Raw genomic sequence first — 18,114 nt, 5'->3', positions numbered from 1 at the left:
CAGGAGCGACGGGGGAAATATTATTAATGAAATGCGGCCATGAATTATGTTTTAAAAACCAAAAGCTTCAATGAGCTGAGGTTTTTCAAGTAGCCGGTATTATTTGCGTTCCAAAGCAACTATGTAAAGAGGCAGATGATGAGAGTGTTTATTTTGAACTGTATGATGATGATGCCAGTCCGGTAACGTCACTGTAATAAAAGTCACGGTCCGTCTGACCATCACCGGCTGCATTTCCACTCCCGCCATCCTCGTGTCATCGCAGAGCAGATTTCCAGAATAAATTAATTTGTTGTGAGGAGTCAGATGGTTTTATAAAAGCATTTCTGTGGCCAAAATAAAAAAAAATTGGAACTTGTTGAAGGGGAAACATGATACACAAAGGACGAGGCTGTTTAAAAAATATTATTTTGTTTCCATTTGGCCTTTTATTTGATGGTGAAATCTGAAGAGAGAGAGAAATATTGGTCTCACTTTAGGGCTGGGCAATAATTCAATATAATAATTTATCATCTTTCGATAAATCAAATCATGATTAAACATATATTGAGATGACAGCGATACATAATTACCTCGTCTAGGTTGATAATAACAAGCACGTACTTACAAATTTCTCATAAAATTTGATTACGGTGCACTAAAGTTCTTAATTAAATGAGGAAATACTCTACTTGTCAAGTATTTAATTCACACAAGTGTACATAAAACCATGTGGTTATTTCAAAAAGACTATTTAATCGTTGAATTACCAGAAAATATTGTTTTATTGTGACATTGTAATCGAGAAATGGCAAGACCTATATCTGGATAGAAGATTTTAGCCATATCGCACAGCCCGAGTTGAAATGCTACGAAGCTCCACAGCGGGGGGGTCATTAGTACACATGTTGGACTGTTAGTCCACGAGGACCCCCGCTGGATTCTCTTTGTCTTTGATCTTTGTAATGGTGATGTTTCTGAAGATCTCCTCTCCCTCCATTACAGTCAGTCCTGTAGGTGTAGTGCCAGGCCTTTGTTCCCGGGCCCGGCAGCAGGCAGGTTGGGTTGGATTCTGAAGTAGCTCGTTGTTTTTTTGGCCGAGCCAGCTGGAGCTCTGCCAAGCGCAGCGGGAGTTTCTACTCTCCTCTGTTTGATATTTACTTTACCGCCTTTACAGGAGAGCTAGTGCGAGACCAGACAGACACACTGAAACAACCCTGTCACTGATAAAAAAAAAAGATTGTGTGTGTGTGTTTGTGTGTGTGTGTGCGCACAGGCTTCTCTTTCTACCCCACCTTTGCTAAACTACAGTCTACACCTGGGCCCCGGGGCAGGTTTTGATGTGGTTCCCACTACGTGGCTGATTGGGCTGCTGGGATTAAGAAGGGCTGAATCAGACGGAGAGAGTGACACATCATCTTTTGTTTGTGTGTATGATCTATGTGTTTGCGAAGTGCATGTGCTGGATCTGCATATATGAGAGGTTTAGAGTTACTGGCCCTGAAAGAGTGATGATATAAAAAAGAAATGAGGGATATAAAGGGTGTAAAAGTATTGGCAGAGGAGTGCAGGAAAGACAGAATATGTTTGGCATAAGTTGCGAACCCCTGCGGGGATAATGGGGCTGATGCCGTGAGAGCTGGTGTTTACCTGAAGAAGAAGCCTCAGGTTGAAACTAAACATACATGCAACTTCTCACTCTTCCCCGTCGCTCGTTACTCTTTTCGTTTTCCCTCTCATGCGATGGTGATATGAGATAATTGCGAGTCTTTGTTAATTAGCAGGATGTAGCATCTCATTTCCATCCTCTTTGTTTGGGAGCACAAACTGTGTTTGCAGAGTAAGGCATGGCACTCGAGTACAGCTGAGTCATTAAAACATTACATTATGGAGAACAACTGACAAACGGCACGCCAAGATGAACAAACAAACAAGCACAGATCATGTGAAACACTTTTATGAAATATAATACATATTTTCATACCAATAAAAACACCTCTTTATGTCCACAGGACATCGTCAGAAACTTGAGGACCCTCCCAAAACTGGTCTCTTCTCAGACCGCCTTAGTGAGCTGGAGAGGATGAGGGTGAGGGTGGCCATTCCCACTCAAGGGCCCCGGCCGAATCTCAACGCAGGGGCCAACTCCTTCAACCCGCAGGGACAGACACAGATAACAGGTGAGCAGCAGAATCCTTTACCTCAGACCTAGAAAAGATTGAGGTTTAAGCACCATAACAGCGAGCATCCGCCCTAGTGAGGTGTCATAGAGCAGCGTCTTGACCTCTGACCCTACCTGTGAAAAAGATCTTCATGGATTACATTACAGGTGTTGTTAAATAAGAGCTTTTACAGGGAATTTATTTCAAAGTGTATGTCATCTGTCAGATGTGTCATACCATTTTACCAACTTTATTTCCTGGTACTGAACAATGAAACCTTTTTCAATACAGATTGAATATAATTACAGGTTTCACCCTGTTGGGTTATCCTGTTTCTTTCTTTGAATCTGAACTGATGGGGCTGTTCTTGATGGTAAAGATGATTTTGCTCTTCTCCCGACTCACCTTTGTAAGAGTTTGATTGACAGATGGTTCATCCAATCACCTGCCGCGTCTATTTTTGAAAGTACATTCCCTTTTCCACACAGTTTCTAATGATGGTTTCTCAGATGTTTCTGTGTAACTAAACATCTGGTGTGTCAGGTTTTTCCACTTCCAGTTCCCTCATCTCAAAGTCAATGGGTTTTTTTTTAATAGGCTTTTGATTAGATGCCTGAAATAAGATCTGTGGTTAACACAAGCTGTAGAGATTTCATCGTTTTCTTCTACAAAATGAAATTCATCAGTAACCGTACTCGTGAATTACTTCTTTTTTTTTTTTTATGTGTCTTAAAAACCTTTACCACCTTTACATGTGTATGCTAGTGTAGATAGTTTATAGCCTGAAGTAAACTTTTTACACCTGGCTATTGTATTTAAGCTTAAAAAATCTAAAAGTAATGTTCATCTGGGAAGATTATCTTGCTGATAAGTATCATAAATTTGCGTTTATTGTTCTGTGATTATCCAAAATACAACGGAAAAATACCGTCGTCTTGAAAACCAGTGCGATACTAACTTTCGGGTTTGCCACCAGAAATACATCACCCCTGCAGAATTCTGTTAAAATAAAAAAATATATATATATTTATATATTATATATATATATATATATATAAAATAAAATTGTACATCCAAACTGCCAAATAAATACAAAGAAAGCATTAATCCAAGAGTAGAACGATCCACAATATGCTCCTCAAATTGTCTGCACAGTGTCCTAAAGGGCATCCCTGAATAAGCTAGCAGGCTGAGTCACATGCTGAGCAACACTTACTGTATGTAAGGTGAGATATCTGGAGCCATGTGCACATCGTGACTGCACCGCATAACATCCACGTCCTCCGAGATCGTCTGTCTCTCTCTGCTCCGTCAATCTTATCCAATCTACATCCTAGAAGGTAACAGCATCTCTCACGGGGTGGAGATCGCTGCTACCTGATCGCCCGCACACCTCTGGAGGCTCCTCACAGGTCGTCATGTGGCTCTTAGTTACTGTCTGGCACGGCTCTGCAGTGGATTACTTAGTGGATCATTTTTAGGGATGTCTGAGCAGCGTAGCGGTGTGGTGGAGAGCGGAGACTATTAAACACCGGATTGGACATTAATTGTGTGTGAATGCAGGTGTTAATATTTTTAAGGTGAAGCTTTGATTAGAGCAGTAACCCCACAGCCCTCTCAGATGTACCTCTTTAATTGATTTTACAGTGGATGTTATTGAACAGGATTTTTTACATAAAGTGGATATTTATGTTTTCATACAGTTGAACTTTTAATAAAGTCGATTTAGTCACTTTCACATTCAGACTCCGTCCCCATTTGGAGCAGCTGCTGGACATCTAACCAGTACCCGTTTCTTTTACTTACTTACTGTCTTTTAAACCATTTCCCGAATGATTTTAGCAAACAATTTCTTCCGTTTATCCATTCATTTATATATCTAGTTTAACCATTTATCCATCAGTGCTTTTAGAAAACCTTTTCAACTGTTATTCATTATTTTTAGCCGTCTATTTCAACCTTTTATCCATTTTGATCTCTCTGCTTGTTTGCTAACTACTTTTCCAGCATTCTCAATGGCAACACATAGCGTTCAAGAATTCGAGCTAACTCAATATATTCTTAAATTCTTTTTTTTTTCTTCAAATTAGTTCTGCAAGTCCTACAATCTTTTTACAACCCCTGGCAATCACTGATTCAGAGACTGTAAATCACCACACATTAGACACCTAAGAATAGCTGGCGTATAATTCAATATATCGGCCGACTTTCCTGCTCCGCTGTAGTGTTGCAAGACAGACAGACACACACACACACACACACACACACACACAATAAAGAGTGTGTGCTGGTTGTCTGCTGGTGTGTTTATGCCCTGGTTGTGTGCCAGCAAGGCTTTCTGTGCCTCAGCTGCAAGCACAATGTTTTATAAGGCAAACAGGAAGATCTTCTCTTGGAAGGTAAACATTAGATGTGTCATTATGGAGGCCGTTGCATAACGTGCCCAACTGATACTTACCTCTAAACCCAGGGAGACAAACAGAGACACTAATAATGTCTGCAGTTGTTGTGAATGTTATACCCAAACAATTTAGAGCATTTAAACCAGCTGATGGGCCACCGCTAATTATTCTTTCTTTCATTTCCTGTCTGTTTTTTCCCTCTTTGTATGGCTTTCTTTCTTTCTCCTTCTTCCTCTCCTTCCGTCGCTGTCCTTCTCCCCATCAGACCCTCGTCAGTCCCAGTCCTCTCCTCCCTGGTCGTACGAACAGACGTACCCGTCCTACCTGAGTCCCATGGCGTCCCCCTCGGTCCACTCCACCACCCCCCTCTCCTCCAGCCGAGGCACGGGTCTGCCCGCCATCAGCGACGTGCCTAGACGATTGCCAGGTAGAACCACCTCTCTGCCGCTGTGTGAAAGCAACTGAGTCTCTCTGTCAGGGGGCTGAACTGCCACAGATAATCCAGATAATCCGTTTTTTTTCTTATGCGATAGACGGAGGGTAAAAGGGGAGTGAGAGCGACAGGCGTTCACACAAACTCAAAACCAGGCACATAAACAGACAGGAAAAAAAACCCTCTACATGCTACTACCAACCAGAGATCCATAGAGCACAGTGAGCTGCTATTGGCTCCAGAGAGCGGTTTTGGATGGCGTGGATGACAGTAGAGAAAAAAAACGATTGTTTCCGTTTTTGTTTTTTTCCTCTCTTCAAGCCCTTTGATCCCAGAGGAGTATGGGTAATAACAGGCCCGGGGATAATAACAGGCTTGTGACTGACAAATAAAGTGTCTTTATGGCAATACGCAGCTCTCACAAGGCATTCTGGGTAATTGCCTCAGCCTTCAGCCTGTTTGCCATAACGGCAGCATCTGTGTTCCAATTTGTCTCTGTTCCTTTAAACTCCCTACATGCCGCCAGACAAGTTTCTCCCCCGTACACCTGTTTGACTCACTGCCATGTGAGTTTTCTTTTTTTCTCTACCTTACTTTTTTTTCTCTCTCTGTTTTCTTGTTCTAACACACTACACCCTCCTGTGTGTGTGTGTGTGTGTGTGTGTGTGTGTGTGTGTGTGTGTGTGTGTGTGTGTGTGTGTGTGTGTGTGTGTGTGTGTGTGTGTGTGATTACGAAGCAGCCGTGTGACTCTGCATTAGAGAGGGTTTAAAATCCAGCCAGCTGCCCTGTCAACTTTGATTAGTTCGGTCTTTCCTTTCAGCTTTCATCTCACGAGCGTCGGTGCTTTGTTCTCAAAGTGACACACTCGTGCACGTGAACGCAGCCCCCCCCCCCCCCCCCCACCCGAGAAACCCCTTCACCCGCTTGCACACCTCGAAGCGCTTAATGCCCTCTAAGTGATGTGACTAAGGCTCTCAGATCTCTGGAGATCATGTTGACACTCGCCAGGCCGCTCTGTAACAGTATCCAGCCACAGAACATACCGACAAGTACAAGCAGAAGCTGATATGGACGCTCCGGTGCAAAACTCTGCACCGCCCCGCCTCCTCCTCCTCCTCCTCCTCCTCCCCCTCCCCCCTTCCTCTCCATGCACACCTTCACCCAACCCGGCTCGTGTGCCGGTAAAAGCTACAGTCGCTAAGAAAAGCGGATGCAAAAGTTCACCAGTCAAGTAAAAACATCTCATTCATAAGAGTTTGTAAAAAAAGAAATAAAATAAAAAATCCTTCTAAATATTTAGACATTGCTCCACTCTGGTTTTATTTAAACTATTAAAAGTTCGATCTGGCTCATCATCACAGGTCCAAATGTTAAAAGCAGAAGTTTTTATTGAACAGCGCCGGTCATCCGTCTGAGATCACGGCGCTCCTCCACAGCGGAGACAAATCTCCCTCTATTCCCTGTTAGAATCAGACGGATCTCGTGGAAAGAGGAAGTTTAAAAGGCCCTAATTGGCAGCATATGCTATCCTACGCTTAGCGACAAAACCCGGCTTCGCAATTCCTCCCTGCACATAAACACTGCGTCTCCCCCTCCTCCTCCCTCCCCCTCCTCCCCTCCTCTCCCCTTCGCTCCTTGTCCCCGCCACCCCCATGTCCTCTCGCAGCAGACATGGTGACACGGAAGACGCCTGGTGATTTATGATAAGAGCGCCATGGCTGGACCAAACCGCTGAGAGGAGACGGGAGGGGGGGAGGCAGGGAGGGAGGGAGGGAGGGAGAGAGAGAGGGGGGGGGGGGGACCTCCTATTCTCCTTAAACTCTGGGCCCGGCGCGAAGCTCGCCGCAGCCAGTTAGTGGTTTCTGGGTATTTTTTAAGGGATGAAGCGAAGAGAGGAACGAAGGGTGAGATGGAGCAGCTCCTTCTCTCTCTCTCCTTCTCTCTCTCTCTCTCTCGTTCATGCGCGTGCACATGAACACACACACACACACACACACACACACACACACACACACACACACAGACGTACACACACACTCTGGAGCCGATGGGAGGCGAGGAGAGGAGCCACATCAGAGCTCAGCCCTGCCTCATTATGGATCTCATGGAAACTGTTTCTGCTCAAAGTGTTTCCACATGTGCAGCTCCTGATTCATCCCAACTGCTTTTTTTATGTGCATACAGTATTCACACACACACACCCACACACACAGAGAGATTTGCATGCATAAACAGTTATACAGATACACATGCGCCAACACACACACAGAAACATAAATATGCAGGCGTAAACATATTAAGGCGCATGCATACGCGAGACGTCTCTGTGATGTGTTTTTGTTAACTTTATCAAAACTTTGTGAGTTGACAGGAAAAACACCAGTGAAGTTTGATGAATATCACAATATTTATAGATGAATGCTTTTCCATAACTGTGCCCACGAAATCCATTAGCCTAAATAAGTCGAAACACATATCTGGCTGAAAATATTTGATCACGTATAATTCGGTTTACTACTGTTTCATTCCTCAAGGGACTTATTTGTTCAATTCAATTACTCTACAAGACAAAGTATTAAATAGTTTAAGAGTCCAAAGCCACATTTCAAACTGACAAATAATTCCTGCTTGCATGATGACATCTTCTGCTCTGAGGATCCTGAATAAATAAATGTTTCTCTGTCTTTAGGTTCCTCCGACCTGAGCCCGTTCCCCGGACAGTTCGAGCGTCAGTTCCCGGGTCTACCAGGCCTCACGGAGACCCGGTTCTCCAGCCCCCGGATGCACTACCCGGCCACCTTCACCTACACCCCGCCCGTCACCTCCGCCATGTCGCTGGGCAGCGCTCACTACCACACCTACCTTCCTCCTCCGTACCCGGGCTCCACCCAGAGCCAGAGCGGACCCTTCCAGACCAGCAGCACGCCCTATCTCTACTACGGCGCCTCGTCCGGCTCCTACCAGTTCTCCATGGTCCCCGGCGGGGATCGCTCGCCTTCCAGGATGATCCCGCCTTGCACTAGCGCCTCCACGGGCACCTCCCTGGTGAACCCCAACCTGCCCAGCCAGACGGAGGGAGGGGTGGACGGAGACGGGAGTCACAGTAACTCCCCGACGGTTCTGAACCCCGGAGGCCGGATGGATGAGGCCGTCTGGAGGCCATATTGAAGAAAACCAACGGGGCAGAGATTGGAAGTCAACTGATGTCGTGGTTTGAAAGCACAAAACCTTTTTTTTTATTTTTATTGAAAAGGGGATTTTTTGAGCTCTCATCAGCTATCTCTGCTTTTTACTTGGAAATTAAGGTTGAGATAAAAAAAGAAGAAAAAAAAACAGACTCGTATGGACTTGTCTTCCTGGAATGTGTTTTGACCAAAAGGCACTACAAAGGGAGTCATTCTCACAGCAATAATGAGAGAGACATTTTTTTGGTTTACTCGGCCCAAGTGGATGAGACATTACTTCACTTTTATTATAATCCACAAGCTAAGGGATGCTTCAAACAATATTTGTAAAAGACTGCCTCTTTTGTATAGTGTTTGTATTTCAATAAGGCTTTTTTTGCAGAGCATGTTTTTGTACTACGACAATATCAAGATGCAAGTTAGGCACTGAGTAGCAAGTGATGAGAGTAACACATATGTTACCTTAAGTGGTATGGACAGTAAAAATTTGCTTTAAACCAATTAATTTAACTTGTATATTGTGGGTGAAACGTTGATGTAGATTGAGGCGTTTTTCTTAGTTTTTAACTTATAAAGCCATAAATTATGTATTGTATTTGAAACTTGAGTCAAAGACGTGTAATCTGAATATTTTTGTTTCATCTATATGACTAAGTTAAAATGTTTTTGTTTTTTTTTGATTGGTAATTTAAGAGAGTGAGAGGTTTAATATTTTTTTTTATTTTTTTTTTGGTAGTACCCAAAGATTTAAATCGTTTCGAATATGAAATGTAATTTTCCAAAGAGTATTGCAACATGTTTCTTCTGGTGTAACTTTCAGTTTAACTGCTCCACACGTTAAAGAGCCCGACATCCTCGCTGGGCGTTGACACACATTTGGCTTTGAATCAAACCATTATTGGTATTTATTGAGCAATAACTGGTATTGTGCCTCTTGGCAAAATACTGTGAAAGAGAGCTTTAACAGGAAGAAAAAAAATATAATTACCCGTTGGGGAGATTCTGCTTGATTTTATTTGGTTTGCCTGGTCTGACATGCACACAGATACACATGTATTTTATTGTCCAAATAAGAAATGGTACATTTATTCACAACCTGACATGTAGCCCAAAGATGATTCTGCCACGCCTGGTTGGTTCTCCAAAGAAGCAGGTCAGAGTGTAATGTTCACTTATTCTACGGTACAGGAACTCCTCAGGACTGGAATAATCCCTGGATGAATCTCAAATTCCACCGATTTTCTAATAAATCTGCACGTCTTTATTTATTTTTTTCAAAACAAATCCGGCTGAATCCTCTGTCTAGATTATCGGGTAAAACATGCCAATATCATGTGCAAGAGATGGCTTTGAAAAAGTTCGTCTTAGTGTGTGACACACTCGGGTACTTCCTTTGTTTGCTCCTTTGCTTCTTTTTTTTTCTCTTTCAGTCTCTGAGACTGGAAAAGGAAACATCACAGCTAAACACAAAAGAGACTGTGACATTCCTCCTCACAATTATTTATTTCCCATTTCATTTTTTTTATTCTTTTGCTTTTGTCAACATCATTTTCCTGATAGATTTGTATCATCCACAATCTAGAAAGCACCAGTATGAAAGGAGGTCTGATACTTTCCAATTTGAAATGACTATGTGAGGTCTTTTTTTTAAGTTCAAGTTAAAAAAAAGTGCAAAAACAGAGGGGATTGGATGCAGCTGCTGGCAGCAAACTGGTAACCAAAAAATATGGGAGACTTGTGTATGTTTGTTTCATAAAGCACTTATTTCTTTTTTTTATTATTTCTAGCAGCACTTGCGGCAGTCTGCCAGCAGGGCTCGTGGTTTTGGTCCTCAGTGCAGATATAACGCCCCCCCCCCACCACACACCCCCCCCACACACACACACACACACACACACACACACACACACACACACACACACACACTCAGAATGGATAACACTTGGCCAAACAAGCCATTTACATTGGAGTTGAATCTGATCTTTTTGTCTGAAAAAAAAAACATTTTCCTTTACTTTCATACAGTTTGATATTCAGTGCACGGAGGTAATATAATAACTCAATTTGAAAAGCTGAGAAAAACAAGGTCCTGTCCAAGGATCGGGCTTCAAGCTTTTCCTTGAAGGTTTGCACGCGGTGCCTCTCCTCCCCGTCTCTGCAGAGGATGTTCTGAACTCACTTAATGGAATTGAACATGTCACACTACATTTCCCCGACTGCCTCAGCCCAAAACGAAAAAGTCCTTTTTTTTCTTTTTCTTTTTTTGCTGTTACAGTGTAACATAAGAAAGCAAATAAAAACCTTTTAGATTGTTATGATTTTATAGCTTTTTCTTCCCATTGCAAATGTACTCAGTGTCTCCATAGTAACTATGCACATCTGTTGGAATTTATTTAATCTGCTTTTTTTTTTCTTTCCGAAACTTTAAAACAGGAAATGGTCTTTTGAAAACTGTTTACACATCAACGCAGCACTGACATCCCATTTTGTCCTCATCTGCTTTTGTTTGTGTTTTGTTGTTTTTTTCTTCAGTAAGCAAGGTTCTTCCTTTTTTTCTTTCCTTTGGTTAAATGTTGCGTACAAACCCTTGTATTATTTAATGATCAACATGTATGATATCCAGGAAGCATACCTTACCCTGCTCTCATGTAAAGTTTACTTGTTTATGTCTTTTGTTGTGCTTCTTCTCTCATGAACTGTCAGGAAACTGAAACTAATGGAGACTCTGTTAGACGTTGCTGGTACGTTTCATCAAGATCATCAAGTGAGGTTTTTTTTTTTTTTTTTTTTTTTTTTTTTTTTTTTTTTTAAAGGGACAAACAGACCTGACAACAGTGAGTGAAATTGGCATTGTGATTGTACATTTTGTTTATTTTAAGAATAAAATAGGAATTTTGTAACTTAATTTTTCCTCTTACTCTCCTCTTTCCACTGAAACAACAGGTAACAAAGTATTTAGATTTTCTCGTCCGCTGAATTTCCTCCTGCACTAAAAAAAATTCGGTTTTGCTTTTTCTGACTTAATGAATTATGTATGTGGGTTGTTGACATGACTTGGCCTTTTCAATGTCACACAAGATTGAAATGAAGACGTTGAATAGTGTCATCATTTAAAATGCAGTAAACATTTAAATGTTTTTTTTAAAATTGGACTTTTAAAAAAAATGCTTTATTATTAGATTATTTTCCAAATTTGTCCCATGGTGTGACTTTCTCAAGAATGGTTCAATGAATTCAAACTTTTTTTAAAGTATAAAGAAAAGCAAAAAAAATGTCTATTTTAGTAAATAGCAATAATTTTTTACAAGTTTAAAACCATGTCCTCCGGTGTGACACCATATCCTGAATTTGAATCGGGCAATCCCATGGACATCTTTATTAATTTGAAGGACCCCATTCAACATGCTATGTGCACATGTAAGTTTTTGTCTCAGAATTGTTCAGATATTTAACTTTCTTTCTCCTCTCAAAAGAGTGTTTTGCTTTTTGTTTCTTATTGAATGACGTAGGAGTTTGACAGGCTGTTTACTTGTTTATCTGCTAGAAGGTGAAATAGTTTCTATGTTTCTTTGCCTACTTTTAAAAAAACAATTTAAGACGTGTAAGTACGAGCAGGATTTGGTGACACAAATCACAACTATTCAATCATGGTTTAGTAACTTACTCACTCACGTATGATGTGGAAACTTAAGGCCTCCAGTGCACCTTTTCTCCAGGTATTGAAATTGACAATATTTATATATTGATAGATTTTTGAATGAGATAGAAGTGTGTTTTTAAGATTTTCAACTGTGTAATTTAACTTTTTTGATGGGGCCTTTAATTTAAAAAGGTGTGTAGTTGTCTCTCTCATCAACCATATTTTCTGTTATATCTGGATTACATTTCCCCGCTGCTGATTCTCATTTAGATATAAATTGCCACCACAGAGCAAACTCTTTATTCACCGAGAACGTTCAGCAGAGGCGTCGCTTGTTTAAAGGGGACATATCATGAAAAACTCATTTTCAGTGTGCACATACATTTGGTTTATCTGGAGTACCTACCACCCCCACAAGCTATGAAATAAAACAACCCAGTAATTTTTAGTTTTTTTAAGGTGCCTGGATCAGAAAACAATTGATTCAACAAGCCAATAAGATTTGGCTCCTCCTCCTATATGTCATATGTAGGTTTATTCAAATATAATTTCCTTCCATCTGAGTATCTCCTCCCACCGCTTGATAACCACCTTTTGTAAAGGTGCACCCAATTTTTCATGCAAGCCATCAGAGCAGACTGAGCTTTTTGGGGAGAGGTTCTTAAAGAGACAGGCGCTAAAACAGAGCGTTTGGGACGAGGCTCATTAAAAGTATATTCAGACAGACAATATTAGAAAAATAATGCTTTTTTTAGAACATTAAAGCACGTAAAAAAGTTCTAGTAGAAACCCAGAATACAATTATGAACCTGAAAATGAGCACAATATGTCCCCTTTAATCTGTTCTGCAACAAGCAGATCATCTTAGCGTGTTGCACGTGGGAAGCCCATCTAGCGGTGTCATCTCTGGTCTGCCGTTCCGTCTGCACCAACATTGTCTTTGGACCCGGCACGCTCAGCCAGACTACTACTGCCACCGCCGCTGCCATGGCTTCATTTCAAAGGTTCACTGGGAAACCAGAGAGATGGAGACAGGAACAGAGACAGGGAGACCCGGGGAAGCTGTTTTACATTATTCCAAGACATAATAGAGCCAATCTAAGTGCACACACACACACACACACACACGTACACATGCTGAAATAGAGACGAGAAGGAGAGCTACAGCATCCCATGTGTTTTTTTAGGGTTCAGATTTGGGAACGTTCTCGGGATTTCCCTGAATATAGATTGCGTGGAAAGAGCTCCCGCTGGTTTCGGGTTCACATTCGCAGCATTCTCAGCCAGGTCGGGCAATTATAATAATGAACTCTGGAGGAGCAGCGGGACCCAGACACCCGGAGAAAATTAGCATAATGTCCTGAACGCACGGCAGAGACAGCAGAGACGAGGCAGACTCATTTGAGGCGGCTTGGTGTGGAGTTTTTCTGTCTCCCAGTGATGATGTGCGCTTGATTTTAATGCCAGGTCGTAATCTAGACCTTGCAGCACAAGGGAGACTGCACTCTCTTTTTTTTTTTTTTGTTATGCAATCAACAGAGAGGAATACAAGCAGGAGTTTATGAGGAGACAGACCCACTTACATCAGACACACACACACACAGCTGATAGCTCATACACAAACTGTTTACTTGACCTTTACAAAGGTTTCAGAGTAGCAGCTCAGGCGGGAAGTGATCCTCAAGGGTCCCATAGCACTCACAGAGCTGTATATCTCTGCCTATGTTTCCGTCTCCACTAACAGGGCCGTGTGTGTGCGTGTGTGTGTGTGTGTGTGTGTGTGTGTGTGTGTGTGTGTGTGTGTGTGTGTGTGTGTGTGTCTGTGTGTGTGTGCGTGTGTCTGTGTGTGTGTGTGTGTGTGTGCAACTTCTGCAGGAATCCATGCATCTTGATTTCTCATCTCGTCCTGATATAAACTCAGGGTAAAGAACTCTCTGGTGTGGGTCTTTAGTGTTGAATCAGCGTGAAGCTCTGACCTCCCTGAACCATTTCTAATCCGATGTCATCTGATCTTCACCATGGCAACGGGCCGCCTTAATGTCTCAAAGCGAGACCATCCCTGAGCTCAGGACCGCGCTCGCCACAAAACACACAGAATTGATCCTAATTTGATCGGATTGTAATTGAGCCCACTGTCCTCCAGCTCCAGGAGAATTTAAAACTGAGTCAACAATAACCGTGTACTTTGGCGCACTCTAGTGGTTTTCTTTTTTTTAATTTATTATTTAACCTTAGGGACCAGGAGGAGGGGCCCACCCACACTGTTTGGTGTTCCACACAGCCAAAGGCAGCCTGGGCCAAACTAGTTAGTGGCAGTTCTCCTGTACTAAAGCTCCAACACTCCTAGTTTTGTCCCTGTAGACTTCAGCATGTACAAGAGGTTCTGCTCCTTAACGGAACGTCAGATAAAAGAGCTTCGGGGGGGTGTAAACGACAACTTGTCTTTTGCCCCGTAATAAAAGAAATGATCAGTTGGCAGGCGCTTTGCGTACCAGGCAGCATCCCAGAACCCTCACAGACATGGTAGGGTGTGAGGCGGACCCGACGTCCAGCACCAGGATCCATTCATCCATCCATCACCCGATTAAAGCAGCGCCCGTGTCTTCAGCCCCCCCTTCTTTGGAAACATTCGATTCCACGAAAACCATTTTGCCGCTAAGTGAAACGCAACTCAGAGAAAAGTGCACTTATGAAACATTAAAAGCCTACATTTAATGACTTCTGCCAGTTCAGATTATGAAATCCGATACACGACCACACCGGCTGAATTAAAAAAAAAGAAGAAGAAAAAAAAAAAGGAATTACTGTGAAAACGCGAGTGTCAGGACCATGGACAGCGACCAAACGCACCAAACAAAAGGCTTCTTTGTCCGAGGCCTCCGCTTCATGTCGGCGTTTCAAATTATACACCATCTCGACTGTCAGAAAAATGGCAAACTGTTGCAGCGCGACTGAGTGTACAGAACATAAGACAGGATAAAAACCTCCGCTCGGTGCCAGAATATTCATGCAAAACAGGCCCCTTTTCCATACGTTTCCAGCCAGGCAATAAAAATTTCAAAAATTTTCATGGCAGGGGCCCCATCTTTGCCTGAAACTCAAGCATGAAGGAGCCCTGTGTGTTCTTCCTGTCAGATGAAGGGCGCTTCAAATTTTATCAGGCGAGTGTTAATTGAGAACTAATGGAGTGGTAATTCAGAGCAGTGGATCCAGTCCAACGCCGAATGACACACGACCCTGGTGACTCTAAAATCATGTTGGGCCTTTTCGGGGGGAAAATCTGCCACACGACTGAAGCCATATGGGGATGCCAGGCTGAACGGAGGAGGGGGAGGAGGGGGGGTGAGGGATGCCCGCCATCGTGTCTGGTTCTGCTTTAGACATTCATCCTCCCCGTCTCCGTGGATCATAACTCGTGTTAGAGGCAGGTTTTATGGTTTATGACTGGAAAATAAAAAAAAATGCTGTGCGTTTCCTGCAGGGCGAAAAGAGATGATTTACAACCACGAATGATAAACTGAGCGCCCGCCCGCCCGACGGTGCGGATGTGTGAGGGGGGGGTCTGCCGAGGATCCAGACACGTCCGACATGTGGACGCGAGTGTGGTCGCATACGCCAGTGTGGTCGCCACAGTGCGGTTATATACATTGGAACACAGCGTGGAAGGGTGGGGGGTTCTGGGTTCTGGCTTCTGGCTCACTAACAGGTATCAATACCTGACATCATCATCTCACATAATTAGCACGGTGTCCACATCCTTCTCCAGTGACCATGGGTTATTTCATGTGGTCCAACAACTGGAACTGAAACCCTGACCAGTAAATCTAACCAGCAGCGTAAATCCCTCCGGGGCTCCGCTGCCTGCAGACACGCTTACTCACTTTCGACGACTCCTCTCTGTGTTTATTGTTATCTTCTGACTAAATTTGGAGGCCTGATTATTTAAATACAGAGAAGAAACGTCTTGATCACCTGGCTCCGAGCTCAAACGGGCAACGACAGGCCGGTCCCAGCCTCCACCCGGCCTTCACCGCTGATCTGAGACAGGGGGACGCCGTGTGCCAAGAGCTCTCTCTGGTGAGGTCGTCAGTCTTACGCCCAAACCGCAGGCGCGCGCCGGGCAGATCAATAATCCCCATCATGCCTCACCACAAGTCACTCAAACCTCCAAGGGCAGGCGAGCATAGGAGGGGGGTTTTTGGGGAAGGGGGGGGTCCTGCTGAGAACTCGATACTCTCTCAGACGCTCTCTGTCTCCGAGTTGAAGACATGAGGACTCGTCTTCTGAAGCCCTGTCTGCTCTTTTTTAAACTGGATCTCCTGTTATGACATGGTTCCTGACGCTGTCGGCCGTGCTCTGATTAGATGCTTCCTTTAGGCCTGAGGGACGTCAGCTGTGACCTTCGAGAGGTTGACGTTGACGTTGCACGCGAGTCGTTACCCAACACCGGGAAGTTAGCGACAGTTCAGAAATAACAATATATTGCATGTGTTTGTTACTTATGAAGAGAATTGTCTACCTTGTCAGTTCCACATGGCTGACAAAGCAAAGCAAACCTGGAAAGAGTCGCTGAGTGCTCTCAGATTTTAGACTGCCTCTCGTTTATTAATGTTACATTCAGGTGGCCGGAATTTCACAAGAAAAATATAAAATTTGTATCTGAAAATATAAAATAATTTAAGTAACACCAATACAGAGAATTATAGCAAAAAACACTTAACTAAAGTTTTGTGCACGTCATATAAATTGAGCAAGGACATAAGTCATTTCCGGCCACCATCTTTGTTTCTATTACGGAAATGAGGGAAACAAGTGAAAATGATATTGTATTAGATATAAATCATTATATATATATTTTTTTATATTTTATATTTATATATAAAAAAATTTGACATGCAATTCAAATAATATTTTTTCTTTGAGGTCTTTGAGGGTTCTGGAAAAACTTTCAGTACAGCATTACATGTTGTTAAACAGACTTCAGAGGCATTCATTCAGAAAAACAGATTGATAGCGAATGTATTGATTACACAGGAGAGGTACAAACCGGGGTTAGGTCTTGTTTAGGATTTATCATTCTTAAAAGATGCAGAACAGGATATTATAAAAGATTACACAACAAACAAAGCCCTCTCTGCTGCCTTTGCACCTAAAGGATAATACAGTCGGGTTTCTACTGAAATAGAGGGACAGTGTGAGGTAAAACCAAACTTCACACATGTTTCCGTCTCCTGGGTGAAGTATACGGAGGCTAAAGGAACACTGAGGTCTACTACGTATGCAGTATTTCTTTAACTGTGAGCCGGGCCCTTAATTGGATCACAGGTCTGTTTCTGGTGGGTCCTCACGCCGCCAAACGCACACCAGTTTGTTTTAATCAGCTCAGCTCTCAAAAAGCGAGGCTCAATTTAGACAATTTATGTGCCGAGCTGCAAAGGTTTACTAAACCAACCTATAAAAGCGCTCCATGTGTGTGTGTGTGTGTGTGTGTGTGTGTGTGTGTGTGTGTGTGTGTGTTTGAGTCCCCTTTCAGCTCGTTCTACGGTGGCCTAGCCAAGGCCAGCGACTGGTAGATCCACTGGGAGTGTAATAACAGATTAATGTGGCGTGCCAGGGCCCCCGCGACCAGACGTGTTTGACGTTAATGCCCCGCTGTATATTATCCAGCTCGCAGAAAATGTTGGATGTGAGCGATGGGATCCAAGGACAGGGGATGTTTAGGTACTAATTACCAAACAGCAAGGCACAAGTCTCGCTCCATATTTCCTTACTCCTGTGGAAACACTAGGCAGGCTCCATTTATTTTTCTTTGACTGTTGTTTCTGGCAGCGCCGCGTCTCGGTAAACACCGCTCGCCCACCATTGTAAATCCGACAGGCGCAGATCTTTCAAGTCAGACTCCTTTGAGGGGAAAAATGGAGACGGATCGGATGGCGGCGCTCGGGTTTTCCGTCTTAATGAGAGAGTGGAGAAGAGGGATGGCGTTTGATCCCTGGCATGGAAGCCTCTATTTAAGCCTGTCAACGGTCATCACTCTCTCTCTCTCTCTCTCTCTTCTCTCTCTCTCTCTCTCTCTCTCTCTGCTATGGATGGAGAAACAGACCTGCACCACTGGATTTGATCAACTCAGTCAGACACACTTTAACCCTTTTCAGGACCGAGATCCAGAGACCTCCAAACGGCACCTTCGCTATCAACCGAGACACGCCATCCTCTTTCATGATCGGCCTGCAAAGTATCAGCGTTGATTGATCACCTAGCTGGGAACGCAAAAAAAAAAAGAAAAAAAAGAAAAAGAGGCAGAAGCAGATC

At 43.2% G+C, this 18,114-nt stretch overlaps 1 protein-coding gene across 1 annotated transcript in view; it reads left to right on the top strand.

Moving 5' to 3' along the window:
* The window catches only part of runx2b (RUNX family transcription factor 2b), a 38,575-nt gene extending 30,430 nt beyond the window's left edge, over nucleotides 1-8,145 (top strand). Inside the window, exons 5-7 of the mRNA XM_054618350.1 lie at nucleotides 1,992-2,159; nucleotides 4,809-4,970; nucleotides 7,667-8,145. Coding sequence (XP_054474325.1) covers nucleotides 1,992-2,159; nucleotides 4,809-4,970; nucleotides 7,667-8,145 — 809 coding nt within the window. The remainder of the gene's footprint in view (nucleotides 1-1,991; nucleotides 2,160-4,808; nucleotides 4,971-7,666) is intronic.
* Nucleotides 8,146-18,114: the final 9,969 nt, after the last annotated feature.

Source organism: Anoplopoma fimbria, chromosome 18, assembly GCF_027596085.1.
Source record: "Anoplopoma fimbria isolate UVic2021 breed Golden Eagle Sablefish chromosome 18, Afim_UVic_2022, whole genome shotgun sequence".
Classification (NCBI taxonomy): Eukaryota; Metazoa; Chordata; class Actinopteri; order Perciformes; family Anoplopomatidae; genus Anoplopoma; species Anoplopoma fimbria.
Note: the sequence above shows the minus strand (reverse complement) of the source record. Positions and strands in the feature narration are given on the sequence as shown.